Genomic DNA, 14,428 nt, shown 5'->3' with positions numbered 1-14,428 from the left:
CAGGTCAGGACCTCACAGTTCCTGGAATTGAACCCTGTGTTAGGCTCTGTGCCGATAGCATGGAGCCCGCTTGGGACTCTCTCTCTCCCTCCCTCTCTCTGCCTCTCTCCCACTTGCACTCTCTCTCAAACTAAATATAAAATAAAAATAAAATTCTCCAAAAATGTATCTTTTATGACAGTTTTATCAAGTGAGATGGTAATATAAAAGCGAGAAAAAATAATAAAGGAATGTGATGTTTATATAGAAAAACAACTGTTATGAGCTTGTAATTGAAACATTTTCCCCCAAATACCTAGAAAATACCTTGGTGGACTCAATGGGTTAAGCGTTTTTTTAAATAGGCTTCCGTTTTGCTACGTAGCATCTGAATGTTGGATAAATTAGAACAAGCATCTTCGTAAAGCACAAACCTTCTTATATAACATACATGCTAAAAATATTCATCATTGGCCCATAACTTTGCGAGTTTCCACCACGCAACAGAGTGTTACCAAGCCCTTCCAGAAGCTTTCAGACCCCTTCCGTTAGGCACTGCGAGCCTCTTCCTCCCAAGGACCCTCCGTCACCGAAGACCATTTTCCCTGCATTTGAATGGATCGGACCTCCAGCGATAAGGCTTGCTCAGCGCAGCGCCTGTGGAGGCTCGGGGGCGGCTCGGGCCAGGAAGCTGTCCATGCCTCCTGCCTCGGGGTCCTGCCGGGGTCTGAAGCCGCAGCGTCCTGAGGCTCCCACTGGATGTAGCCGGATTGATTTCTCCCCTGCGCACCTAGGGTGCTGGTGGTCTTGTCGCACCCTTGGGAGCGTTGAGGAAGGAGTCCCTCAAATCACTTCTCTTAGAATCCGGAGGCAGGACGTGAGCTTTAGCATCTTGGGTTTTGTGGTCCGGGCTTCTGGCGGATGGCCTGTGCTGTGTTCTTGGCCTGTCTCGGTCCTGGAGAGTCCCCGCGGGCGCATGCTACTCTGTCCCACCAGGAAGCAGAGGTCCAGCGATGTGCTTTGAGTGCACAACCGGCTCCTAGGAAAATTAGGGAAATTCCTAAAGGCCACAAGCAAAGGGGGTGGGGTGGGCCAGGGGAAGCGGCACACTCTGGAGCCAGAGCCTTGGATGCAAGGAGGCTGGCTGGGGTCAGAGTGTTGCTGGAGCCGGGTCCCTCTCCTTCACCCCAATATTACAGGGCCCTCAGAGCTGTAGTCCTTGAATTGTTGAGTGGGCGAGGAAACATACCCCCCTAATGGCAGTCAGATGGGTGTTTTAGCAGGGGGTTACAGCTTAGGATTTCCCTGCTGCAGACCTGATCCACAGCCTCTCCTGTGAGGCCTTCAGGGTTTGTGATTTTAGGCTACTTCCGATGTCCAGGAGACCCAGGTCTAGAGGGAGAAGACTACCACTCATGTGAAGAAACCATCGGCAGCGAGAGTCAGCAGGGACCACCGAAGAGGAGAGTTAGAGCCCCCAGAGCGTCTCAGCGCGTGGTGAAGTCGTTATGTTAAAAACTGAAACAAAGGGTAGAATTTAAAACCACAACCCAGATGTAAACAGTAGCAGAAAGGACTCTGCAGATTGAAGGAGGAACCAGAAGCAGGGTCTAGAAAAGCGCGCAGCCTAGTGCCCTGCAGCTCAAAGCCTAACCTGGTGGCTGTTAGTTCCCCACGGTGCTCGTGTTTAGGGATGTGACTCTCCGCGTAAAACCCCGTGTGTCCGTGGAGCCTCCGTCTTAGACATGTTCACTGGTGCCGCTGTTCTTTCGGCCTTAGACTGTAGTGACAGTCGAGATCGGACTCGCCACTTTGAAAGCGATTCCCAGCAGGCAAGGCACAGTCTCGGGCCGTCCTGTGTCCCAGAGATCGCGCTCCACCGGCTAGTGCCTGGGTTCCTGTCGCGGAAGGCCTCGTGTCCTGAAACCCCATCATACATGCCGCCGTTTTAGATGCAGTTGTTAAAAATTGTATTGTCGATTAGAAAAGTAGTGTCAGGTTTCCTTCATGGTCCTGTGGTGGGAGGAGCCAGGCAGGTGCATTGAACTCCCCTAAGAAGGTTTATGTAAATGAGTATCCTTGGAGCACCTTCGGCCATTTCCCCCGCCCTGTGCCCTCCCTCCCCCGCCCTGTGCCCTCCCTCCCCCGCATGTTTTGAGTGCCTCCTGGATGCCAGGCCTTGTGCCAGCAGGAAGCTTGTGAGGGTGACTAAAACATTGTTCCTCCTTCCTGGGGAGTCCCCTTCCGCTTGACCACCACGTGTGCCCTGGGACCCTTCCAGATGCACGGGGATGAGCCGAATCTGTTTGTGCCTCTTTCTGCAAAACTGTTGATACTTTGTGAATCTCTGAGGAGTCTTCTTCAGCTTATGGAGCAAGATAAGGTCTAGACGTTGTATATGTGGCCAAGTATATGGAAACATGGGCGGGCTAGCTAGGAGTTTTTCAAGCAATCCGTAGGTTAAATAAATCAAGTTAACTTCTCCATCTCACTGATTCCACCACTGCCAATCTCTCTAGGACGATGTGAGGCATAAGGTTCATCTGAACACCTTTGGATTCTTCAAGGATGGGTACATGGTGGTTAATGTCAGTAGCCTTTCAGTGAATGAACCTGAAGGAGCCACAGACAAGGACACAACGGTAAGTGCCTTTCCAGGGGGTCAAGGGCTTTATTCACCCCTTCCTGTCTTGTAGATGAGAGCTTCACCCCCCACTTCAATACGAAGTATCAGAATGTAGAGAAAATGAAACTTGTGGGCGGGCTTCAGATAGTTTTATTTTAACACTTAAGTTTTGTAGTTCTTGAGTAATTGTAGCAGCTGGGGTGCTTCTTACACATCAGCGCCAAGAAGACCAAGGGAAGGCGAGCCCGGAGAGTCACCTCGCCTGCTCTTTGAGTAAGAAAGGTGTGGATCCGAGCGCATCGAGTGCCGACTTACCTCTGCCCTTTTTACCCCCTTGTAGATTGGATTCAGCCTGGACCGTACAAAAAACGATGGATTTTCTTCTTATCTGGTGAGCGTTCCATGCGTGACCTGATTGCTCTCTTCACTTGAGCCCGAGATGCTGGGTGGGAACATCCTGCTTCTGTCACCGCTGTGTCCCCGGCCGCGGGAGCTGCTGGGACTTCCTGGCGTCTCCGACGCCCGCAGCGGTGATGTTTGGGAGGGAGGACGATCGCTTGTGTGCCTTGGTCCCGAAAACTCTCTGTTCTTGCCCTGACGGGAATGAGTGAGATGATGGGCAGCTGGTCTTCCTTTCTCAGGATGAAGATGTGAATTACTGCATTTTAAAAAAACAGTCTGTCTCTGTCACCGTTCTGATCCTAGACATCTCCAGAAGTGAGTAAGTAATGCCAGTGTCCCTTCAGCTCCGTCCGGGAGTGAGGTCGGGGGGCTCTGGCAGTGAGGCGCACCCTTACTGGGTGTCGGCCACGTGCCGGGTGCCGCGCCGCAGGCTGGCGGGCAAGAGCGCAATGGGGCGGGGCAGCCCCGAGAAGCTTGCAGACCAGTGACGGAGCCCAGGCAGCGCCAACCCCGGCCACAGCGCTGTGGGGGGCAGTAGGGCGGAGACACTGGTGACCGCAGAAGAGAAGGGAAGGCTTCGTGCCCCTGTCCGGCCCAACCGGCCTTCCAGCGAGTGGATGTCCCCGGATGACTAAGGGAAGGCCATTTGAGGCAAACCCAGGGTGGCGCGAACTGGGGTGGCGTGTTCGGTAGGGCAAGTTCATTATTTGCACCCAGCTGACGTCCAGGGAGAGAGAGGAGCCCCCCAGCCTGGCCGTGCTGGCCTCGCCGCTGTGTCCGCTCGCACCCACCGCCCACCGCCGCCCACGTGCCCTCCCAGAGGTCACTTTAACTTCTCGCTGGGTTTTTACCCCTCGTCCCACTTCCCTTGTTGAACATGTTATAGACACTAAGGGGGAAACTCCGTCCATCAGAACCATGCCGTTGCTGGGAACATAAGCCTCGGAGGGAGAATGTCGGGCCCTCGCCCGGCTCCTTCCAGCCTCGCTTCTTGGGCAGGTTATCAACCCCGGAGCCCCCATTCCAGCGGCTGTACAAAGCAGGCAGCAGAGTCTCCATTAGGGGCGTTGTAAGGACTACTTGAGGCGATGAATTTAGACCCTGAAACAGCGTGTAGCCCGGGGCACTCAAGGAGCCATAGCGTGACTTTGAACTTGTTTACTTTTCTCTTACCTGAATGTAGGGTGAGATTAAGGTCCCCACCAGAAGCTGGCACCCAGCTACCCAGGATCGTCTTCCTCAAGGCCGAGCAGGTCCGCGGCCGCAGCCCGGAGCCCGGCGTGGGCCCCGCGCCGGCAGCCACCCAGACCCCGCGAAGCCCAGGTAGGCTGCAAGGCGGGGACGAGCATCTCCTCCACCGCCCGGCCTCGTGCGTTCTGTTTGGTCCCCCACCGAGTAAAAACCACATGCGGTCCTAGCATTCGTTTATTTTGGAGTTTATACAAAAGTAAATAGCCATCAAAGAGAAAAGTAGAAACTGGGGGGAAAAATGAAACAGAACAGTGATTTCTCCGACCTTGTGTTAGAATTTTAGTGTTTCTGTTTTCTTTTCTTTTTTTTTTTTTTAAGTTTATTTTTGAGACAGTGAGGGAGAGCGCTTGCACCAGTGGGGAAGGGGCAGAGAGAGAGAAACCCAAGCAGGCTCTGCACCAGCACAGAGCCCAGTGCGGGGTTCTGACTCACAAACTGCGAGATCATGACCCGAGCCAAAGTCAGGCACTTCACCGACGGAGCCATCCAGGCGCCCCAGTGATGTTTATTTTTGAGACAGAGAGAGAGCTATTTCCTGGGTGGGTCTAGAACATTTGACTTTTTTTTCCATAAAAAATTTTTTTGAATGTTTATTCAGTTTTGAGCGAGAGAGACAGAGTGCAAGCAGGGGAGGGGCAGAGAGAGAGGGAGACACAGAACCCGAAGCAGGCTCCAGGCTCTGAGCTGTCAGCACAGAGCCCAGTGCAGGATTTGAACCCACGAACCATGAGATCATGACCTGAGCCGAAGTCAGAGGCTTAACAGACTGAGTCCCGGGCGCCCCTGGTTTTTAGAAGTCATGGTCCTGTTTGTAATTTCCTAGGCATCCCTGTTCACTCGTCATTACGATGGTTCGTTCTTACGTGCCATCCGGCATGTGGATACCGGGATTTGCTCAGGCTTTCGCCAGAAGGAGACCTACGTCCATTGTCAGGCTGTTAGAAGTACTGCTGCGCCGGAGGTTCTTTATTTGTAGAACTTTGGTCATATCTAGAACTCTCTTTAGGATAGGTTCCCTGAATTGGAATGTTTGGTTCAAATGATATGAATACTGAGAGAATATTGATGTATATTTCCAGTTCTTTCCAGTTGAGTTGTCCAAATTGATACTCCTTTTGGAAAACACGTAGGAATAGTGCCCACATCACCGTGTCCGAGCCAGGACTGGGATTTCGGTGTGCGTTCATTTTAGCCCCAAAGTCAAAGGTGACAAGGATATTCTTGGTTTTTTGTATTCTCTCTTCACTACTGAGGTTGTGCTTTTTCTCCGTATGTTGATTAGCTAGGTTACATTTTATTGCCTCTTACCTGTCAGATCTATCTAATAGTTTAGTTCTTAAAGAGAACTTTTTATTATTAACACATTTTTTTTTCTCAGTTTGTAAAAGCTCTGAGCCCAGCATACGGAAACGTTACACCTGGGTGATGGTGTGGTTTCGTGTCCACGCACCATGTCCTCCTTGTCCTGGTCTCTCACGTGCACACACACATTCGCTGCACGGGAACTCTTCTTTTCCTTCTTTTATTTTGAAGCCCTCTCCCCATAGTGAGGTTGAAACACTGTCTTACCCACGAAGGTGTCTTAAATAAAAATGAGGCACAGATGCCCTCTCTGTCCCGTGAAAGAAGCCGTTAGCAACCCTGACGCGCCTCGCTGGCCGGGAAAGCATCAGTTATGCTGCTGCTGGCTATTGATTTTTCAGTGTGTGTAAATAAATGTCATACACATGCATACTCTTTTAAAAGCGGGAGTGTGTGTGTGCACGCGCATGCGCATGATGAAGTAGGGGAGGGGCAGAGAGAGAGAGAGAGAGACAGAGAGAGAGGAGGGATCCCCAAGCAGGTTCCACACTGTCAGCAGAGCCCAGTGTGGGGCTGGAACTCAGGAGCCATGAGCCTAAGCCAAAATCCAGAGTTGGTTGTTTACCTGACTGAGCCCCCCAGGCGCCCCTCATATATGGACTTTTAAGCAATGATCTGTGTTAGAATATGGGGAAGGTCACACCATGTGGCGTCTGTGGCAGTAACACGCACTAGATTATTCAGAGATGAGCTTCCCTGTCAGTACTGAATATTATCCTTGGTTGAGAGCATTGATGGGGCGCCTGGGGGGCTCAGTCACTGAAGCGTGGACTTCAGCTCAGGTCATGATCTCACGGTTCCTGGGTTCGAACCCACATCGGGCTCTGTGCTGACAGCTCGGAGCCTGGAGCCTGCTTCCGATTCTGTGTCTCCCTCCCTCTCTGCCCCTCCCTGACTCATGCTCATCTCTCTCTGTCTCTAAAAAATAAACATTAAAAAAATTTTTTTAAAGCGAGCATTTATAATCTCCCATTTGCTGCTTCTGCAGTTGAAGGATTGTTTTGGAGTGTGAGGAGTTGGCATTCTGCAAGGTAGCATCCGGCCTCACCTTGTTTGTTTGATTTATTTGATATCAGACACGCTGGGGCCTCATCCAGTGATAGGGTAATACAGAGAAAAGCTGAGTCACGCAATAACATCTCTTAAACGTTTCTGCTTCTAGACCGTGGAAAGTCTAAAAGAAGTACCGTGGATTCCAAGGTGAGAACCAGCCAGCCACCGCTCAGCCTTCCTGGGTGTGTTTGTACCCTTGTGCGTGTGTGTGTGTGTGCCCCACGTGCGGATATGCGTGTGGATGCGGATGCGGATACACGCACGAAACAGGCACACACACACCCACGCCCAACCCACCGGGACTCGCGGTCCGGAGAGATGTTACCGCGTTAGAAGACTAAGCATGGCAGACGCCGAGCGCTGGCCTCTGGGAAATACGAGGTGTGTCTTGGGCGCGGAGAGAGGGGTCTCGGGTCACGCAGCCTGACGGTGGAGAGCGTTTACGGATGCGCGGGAAGTCGGAGCCCTCAGCAGTCTGGGTCAGGAAGGACCGCGGCAACGCGTCGTTCTGGAAGTCGTGTGCGGAGAGCCTGGGAGCAGGGAGAGTGGCGTTATCAGGCGACCCGGAAGACCGTGCCGCGCGGCACCCGGCTGTCTTGGTCCTGAGGACCTGCGCCGGGGCAGAGGGGACGTGAGGGCCAGGGGCGAGGCAGAGCGGGTTGGCTGTTTTGTTTTGTTGTTTTTTTTTTTAGTAGAAGAGGAGGTGGTAGGAATCGCAGAAGGAAAAAGTGGCAGCCTTTAGGTTGGGGAGATCTTGAATCCGCGAGGGGGCATCCGGATGGCGGCACTGCCTTGTAACAGCGGGTGGAAATGTAGTCGGCGCTCAGTAAAGGCACATGTAAAGCCGCCGCTGGATAAGTGTTGGCCCAAGCGCACCCCTGTGAGCCCGCGCCCACGGCCACAGCAGCGAACACACTCTTCACCCCGCAGGCTCCTCCGCCCCCCTCCCACCCCAAGCACCACCCCTCTGCCTCTGCCGATCGGTAATGCAGAACTTCGTAGAAGGTCCGTGAGGGCGGGAGTTTTTGTCGTCTTGGACACCGCGTAATTGCTTTGAGGTCGTCCGTGTTGCTGGCGGTGTCAGTCCAGGTCTTTCCTCGGCCGAGCGCCAGTCCCTCACACCGTGGCATTTGATCCTTTGAAACCGGGAGTGCCATCCAGGTGGGGTGTCTTGCTGAAGCCGAAAGGGTAGAGATGTGCTGGTTGGGGGCGGGGAGGCCGGGAGGGCGGGGCAGGGAATGGGGGGTTAGTTCGGAGGCAGACGGGACCCAGAGAACAGGAAGTAGGCGAGGAGGAATTGCCGTCTTCTGGGAAAGGGCAGTTCAGACATCTTGAAAGTATGGTGAGTTTTATTTCAGGGAGCTTTTGAAGGTCAGCCGGTTTAGGATTTAGAAAGGATGTGTTTTTGCTTTGTTTTTCGTTTTTATTTTTATTAGCGTACGTTTTCTGCCAGCATTTTCCTAAAACAGGTGGTTATGTTTGTGTGTTTTTTTTTTTTAGGCAACAGGAGAAAAATCCTTTTCTGTTCGCAATAGCGATGGGGCCGTTTCTTTTCAGGTATGTGTTCTCTTGGGGTCGTCTTCGTAGGATTTATCCCTGCGGCGCAAAAGGGTGAGTTCGTAAAGGAAGTTCGAATTCAGGAATGATCATTGAGGCATGTGGTGGCTCAGTCACTCGAACGCGGTGGCGCTCTCTCGCCCTGGCAGCCCCACTGCTTTCCAGATCGTGTCTCCTAGAATGAGCTGCTTTGTGACTGTCCAGCGTGAGTGACAAGGCCAGATTCTGACCCACGTCGGCCTGGCTGTCCCCACACCTCCGCCTCCTGCTGCCCCTGTTCCGAGGGCTCTAGGAGCACAGAGTCCTGAGCCTGGAAGGACCTGCTGGGGCTTGGGGGACGAGCGCACCGAGGCTCGGAGGCCCTGAGTGCCCTGCCCGGCTGGCCCCGCTGTGCAGCCTGAGCGGGTCCGGGGCAGCAGCGCCGCCTCGGCACGGGGTCCAGCCCCCACGTACCAGCTGGTGGCGCCAGACAGCTCCCTTTCCGCCTGAGTCTTGCCCTTCAGCCATCTAAACGCGAAACGTGGCGGGCCCTGTCTCACAGAGGTCTTGTGTCGTTTTAAAAAATATAAACATATTAAAAAACGCTTTGTGAAGCGCTACACAAATCCTCTTTCATCATGAATTTGTAAGAATCACGGGCTCTTTTCTAAGCAGTTTTCACTCACTGAGGCCTAGTTTGCTCTGAATGAACGGAACGCACAGCGCTTACACGGGCAGTTTCATCGGTCCTGGCAGACGCACCCGTCACCCCCTCTCTGCCGAGAGGGCCTGTACCTTTACCGGTGCCCCCGTCCCTGCGTTCACGGCCGACTGCCTTCTGCATAGATCATCTTGCCTCTCTCAACGGTTTGTCTCTGTCCTTTACATTTACCGCCCCAGGGCATTAGTGGCTCCTTGGGGGCCTGTGGACGCTGCTGCTCTGAACCCGCTGCAGCTCCCGTCGGGGACAGCTCGGGGCCAGAGCCGGGGTCCCTCCTGCTCTGCAAGGCCACGTGGTCTGGCTGCCGCCTCGTCTTTGACCTCGGCTCCTGTTTCTGCTCCTGCCGCTCCCAGAACCGATGTGGCCGGAGGCTCTGCTCTGGCCGTGCCCACGGGTGGGAGGGCCTCCCCCTCAGAATCCACACGGTTGACTTGCTCTTTCAAGCCCCTGCTCAAATGTCAGCTTCTCGACAAAGATTCCTCCATTCGCCCTATTTTATTTTTTTATAATAGTTTATTGTCTAATTGGTTTCCATATAACACCCAGTGCTTCTCCCCACAAGTGCCCCTCCATGACCATCACCCCTTTCCCCCCTCCCACTCCCGCCCTCAGTTCGTTCTCAGTATTCAGTAGTCTCTCATGATTTGTGTCCCTCACTCTCCCCAGCTCTCTTTCCTCCTTCCCCTCCCTTTGGTCCTCTGTTAGGTTTCTTCTGTTAGACCTATGAGTGCAAACATACGGTATCTGTTCTCCGCCTGACTTATTTCACTTAGCATGACACCCTCGAGGTCCATCCACTTTCCTACAAAGGGCCAGATTTCATTCTTTCTCACTGCCATGTAGTCCTCCAGTGTGTACATAAACCACATCTTCTTTGTCCATTCATCAGTTGATGGACATTTAGGCTGTTTCCATGATTCGGCTATTGTAGAAAGTGCCGCTATGAACGTTGGGGTACATGTGCCCCTATGCATCAGCACTTCTGTATCCCCTGGGTAGATCCCCAGCAGGGCTATTGCTGGGTCATAAGGGAGTTCTATGGATAGTTTTTTGAGGAACCTCCCCACTGTTTTCTAGAGCAGCTGCACCAGTTTACATTCCCACCAACAGTGTAGGAGGGTGCCCGTCTCTCCACACCCTCGCCAGCATCTATAGTCTCTTGATTTGTTCATTTTAGCCACTCTGACTGGTGTGAGGTGGTATCTCAGTGTGGCTTTGATTTGTGTTTCCCTGATGATGAGTGATGTTGAGCATTGCTCCATGTGCCTGTAGGCCATCTGGATGTCCTCTTTGGAGAAGTGTCTGTTCATGTCTGCTGCCCATTTCTTCACTGGATTATTTGTTTTTTGGGTGTGGAGTTTAGTGAGCTCCTTGTATATTTTGGATACTAGCCCTTGATCTGATATGCCATTTGCCACTATCTTTCCCCATTCTGTCGGTTGCCTGTTAGTTTTTTTGATTGTTTCCTTTGCAGTGCAGAAGCTTTTTATCTTGATAAGGTCCCAATAGTTCATTTTTGTTCTTGATTCCCTTGCCTCTGGGGATGTCTTTCGCCCTATTTTAAATGCAGCCCCTTCCTTCCCCTCCCCCGCCAGCTTTCCCTGAGCACTTTTCCTTTTTCCAACAGGCTGTGAACTCGCAGATTTATGATGCGCATTTTCTGTTGCTCCCTTTAGAAGGTAGCCATAAGGGCGAGGTTTTTTAAACTTGTTTTGTTACTGAGGTCTATAAAGTCCCTGACCTTGGGCTCGGCCCATACCAGGCTGTGTCCATTAGCAATTACGGAGCCCAGGGAATGGGTGCAAGGGGCGTGCTGAGTGCCTACACGTTGTCGTTCCCCTGGCTCATCTTCCCACCACCTCTGTGCGGTTGGGCACTGTTATTATTCCCCTTTTACAGATGAGGAGACTGAGGCTCAGAGAGGTTAAGTAACTTGCCCAAGGGGAGGATTCAAACCCAAGGCCCATGTGTTTAATCACTTTGTTCACTGCCTCCTTAAGAAAATACAAAAGGTACTTTGCTCTTTTCTTTCTCTCATTTTAAAATGCTTGCTTAATTCAATAAGTTTTTTGAAATTTCCATAAACCATTTAAAAAAAAAATCACCCAGGAGAGTGTGGTGGGATAGACGCGTTTGTGTTACCGACGCTTTGTCGGGGCAGGTGTCGTGGGTGGGGGCGGCCTGGGTGGTGAGGAGCGTGGAGGGAACCAGTTCCTAGGGCTCTCGGGACGTGCGCGGAGGGCAGCGGACAGACAGACCACCTTTCTCCGGCCTCCCCTCTCCTCGTGAAGGACTCAGTGGGGGACCCCTTGCCCTGCTGGTGGCTACTTTGGACCAGACGGTCATTGTGAGCTTTCCCCTCCATCCACAGGGCGGGATAATCGTTGGTCCGCCCTCGGCAGGGAAGGCCTATTCCTACTCTGAAATGTACCTTCATGTTTGCTTTTGCGTAAGTGGAAGGTGCCTCCTGTGATGGACCATGATGACTCCACGGACTTCGTAGACCTTCTTGTTTCTTAGAAACTTCATATGAATCTTAACTTTAGTTACTCACATGTAAAGAGTCCTCTGGCTACCGGGCACTGAAACACACACCCTTACGTTGACGTCTGAGCTTGGGAGATGATTTAACAGAGTAATCATTTCAGCTTGAATATTTTTGGTCTCTTATTTCCATCTTCCTGTCGGATGTGTGTGCTCCCCCGTCTCTGTAACGTGCGGCGTGGTGTACCGGCACGAGGGCGCACGGTGTCCGTGTGGAGGACGAGTGATAATGGATGCGGGCCTTTTCCGTGGGGGCCAGAATGAGGCCAGTGCCAGCCCCCCAGCCCCCACCGGAACCCCGTGTGACCTTCACGTCCCTTCCCAGCTGTGATGAGGAGTGTTATCCCCGTCAGTCCCTCGCTTCTCCTTCTGGCGTATCCTGTGTCTGCAGCCCTTAAGAATATATCGTAGGCTCCTGGCCAGATGCTCTTGACCAAGGGAGGAGTCGTATTTTGTGATCTTATCTACAAAATGCCTTTGGATTTACATCAAACCCCGTTTGAACACATGAAACATGCAAGAAACAGGGAAGTGTGTAAATGTAGAAAATGTAGACGGTGTCACGTGTGTCTGAAATCACAGGTGTGCACTTTAACGAGGGAAGATTGGCCCCTTGTCTTTCTGAGTAGCAGATGAACCTCCTTTCTTTGTTGGGAGTGTTTTGTTTTGTTTTGTTCCCTAAAGAGCACATCGACATGTTGACTGGAAAGCAGGGACCGTCCCTGCAGCCCCCAGCTGCCCCTCCCGCGGGTGGGGAGTCGGTGACTGTTGACTCTGGGGCCCAGTAGTGGTGCTCACCAGCTGGTCCTGTCCCCTTTCCTGCCGCCTGGGTAGAGACCGAATTGCAGAGGAAGGGCACACCCGTTTAGGCTCTGCCCTGTGGTTTTCTCCTGTCTGGAGCATCCCTGACCTCTTCCTACGACTTCAGCACGTCGCTGGGGACTCGGGCATTCTCACATTCTGGTCCTCTTCACTTACAGTTTTTCTTTAACATCAGCACCGACGACCAGGAAGGCCTCTACAGTCTGTATTTCCACAAGTGCTCTGGGAACGAGGTGCGGCCCGGCGACCAGCTCTCCTTCAGCCTCGACGTGAGTATCGCGTGGGGGGCGCCGCGCGGGGTCTGTCGGCCGCCAGACACGGGAGGCGCTTGCTTCTGTGTGAGGGTCACTTTTCACAACCGATAAAACAGACTCGGGAGAAAGCGGCCGGAATCCATCCCGTCTCTGCAGAGGATTCCGAGGTTAGAACGCACAGAGCATTTGGGGGGCGCCTTCGCTGCCCCTGTGCGTGCGGAGCGGGGTTGTCGTCTGCCGGCACCTCCCCGGGCCCGAGCGGAGCAGCTGCGGCGACCAATGGCGCCTGGGGGGTGAGCTGCTCTTGAGAAGACAACAATTGAGTTCACGCTCGTTTCAGATCGAGATCACGGAGAAGAACCCTGACAGCTACCTCTCGGCCGGCGAGATCCCGCTCCCCAAGCTGTACGTCTCCATGGCGTTTTTCTTCTTCCTCTCTGGGACCGTCTGGATTCACGTCCTCCGAAAACGACGGTAAACTGTCGCTTCCCTGAGCCATCCAGCTGCGAGCGTGCGGAGACGTGGGTGCGCTCACCTCTGCGCCTGGCAGGGGCGGGCGCCCAAGGGCGTCTTCCCTGAGGCGGGAGGCAGTGCCGTGCCGTTTCCTTCGCTGTGCTTTATTTTTTATTTTATTATTTTTTTTTTATTTAATGTTTTCTTTATTTTTGAGAGCGAGAGAGAGGGTGGGGAAGGGACAGAGAGGGAGACACAGAATTTGAAGCAGGATCCAGGCCCTGAGCTGTCAGTACAGAGCTGCCCGACGCGGGGCTCACACCCACAAACCATGAGATCATGACCTGAGCCAGGGTTGGATCCTTAACCGGCTGAGCCACCCAGGCGCCCCCTCGCTTTGTTTAAACAACAGATCTAAGTATTTTAATGACACACAGGCAAACAGAATGTATAAGCGTGTGTTTCCATAGTGAAGACGCTGCGGTCTGGGATCCCGAGTGAGCTTGTTGGTCCCATTCAGGGGCCATTCGATCATGAGAAGGACGGAGGCCAGTGCCAGGGACGCACCGCCTGGCTGAGCGCATGGCATTCCTGCCCAGAGCCTGCCGGGGAGAGGCGCGGGCCTCCGAGGCCTGTCACGCAGAAACTCCCTCAGGGCCCACGCGCCCGGCGCTGGGCCTCTCCTCTCAAACCCGACGGCTTTAACTGCCCGTACTCGGTTCTCGAAGGGAGCAGCTGCACGTATGTGGGGCCAGTGTTTGATTCTGTCTCCTTCCCCCCGAAAAACTGAGAATAAAGCAGTACTTTTCAGTTAGAGAACAAGGTGAGGGAAGCGTTTGTTACATTTTAAGGCCCGTAAACTAACTCAATGATGGGGTGTGCGTGTGGCCTTGTAATGTGGATTTGTGTAAATCCAGACAATAATTCAGCATCCCAAATACCGAACGCCTCCTCCTGTGGAGCACTGGGCGGAAATCGAGACCCTGTCAGTCCCCGGGGGCCATCTTCCGGTGGACATGCCCAGCTGCGGTGGCGGGCCGGGACCAGGGGTGCTGGTTCCCGTCCGATGTAAGATTTGGGTCGGTAGAAAGAGCTGCCTGTTTACGTGGTCGTGTTTGGGGTAGACGATCAGGTGGCCGTTAATAAGAAAAATTCAGGCCCTAAAAAGGTTTTTCAGTAATGTGCTGATTCTGCCTTTAATAGAACAATAGGAACTGGGACTCGATTCCAAGAGCAGAGGCGGCCGCTCCCCCCTCTGGGTCTCACTCCACTTTCTGGGCCACGAAACCAGGTCATTGCCCTGCCTCCCTCCGAGGGTCTTAGGACCTTCGGCGTGTTGCGGGATTCCCCTGAAAGCCAGGGCCCTAGAGGGCTTTGCAGCTCAGGGCGCTATGCAAATACGAGGCGCATGCAAAATAGCTGGCC

At 53.2% G+C, this 14,428-nt stretch overlaps 1 protein-coding gene across 5 annotated transcripts in view; it reads left to right on the top strand.

Annotated features, from left to right (window-relative positions):
* Positions 1-14,428, top strand: part of GPR107 (G protein-coupled receptor 107) — a 57,940-nt gene that overhangs the window by 16,064 nt on the left and 27,448 nt on the right. The window contains exons 2-9 of one of the 5 annotated variants that reach the window (XM_029921001.1): positions 2,499-2,621; positions 2,946-2,996; positions 3,247-3,326; positions 4,191-4,330; positions 6,783-6,820; positions 8,174-8,230; positions 12,455-12,565; positions 12,891-13,024. In XM_029921001.1, the coding sequence (XP_029776861.1) occupies positions 2,499-2,621; positions 2,946-2,996; positions 3,247-3,326; positions 4,191-4,330; positions 6,783-6,820; positions 8,174-8,230; positions 12,455-12,565; positions 12,891-13,024 (734 nt within the window). Of the gene's footprint in view, positions 1-2,498; positions 2,622-2,945; positions 2,997-3,246; positions 3,327-4,190; positions 4,331-6,782; positions 6,821-7,671; positions 7,835-8,173; positions 8,231-8,265; positions 9,077-12,454; positions 12,566-12,890; positions 13,025-14,428 lie in introns of those variants that run through there. The other 4 variants (XM_029921002.1, XM_029921004.1, XM_029921005.1 and 1 more) reach the window with 4 other exon arrangements.

The sequence above is a fragment of the Suricata suricatta genome, chromosome 13 (assembly GCF_006229205.1).
Source record: "Suricata suricatta isolate VVHF042 chromosome 13, meerkat_22Aug2017_6uvM2_HiC, whole genome shotgun sequence".
Taxonomy (NCBI): domain Eukaryota; kingdom Metazoa; phylum Chordata; class Mammalia; order Carnivora; family Herpestidae; genus Suricata; species Suricata suricatta.
This window is presented reverse-complemented; position numbering and strand designations above follow the sequence as displayed.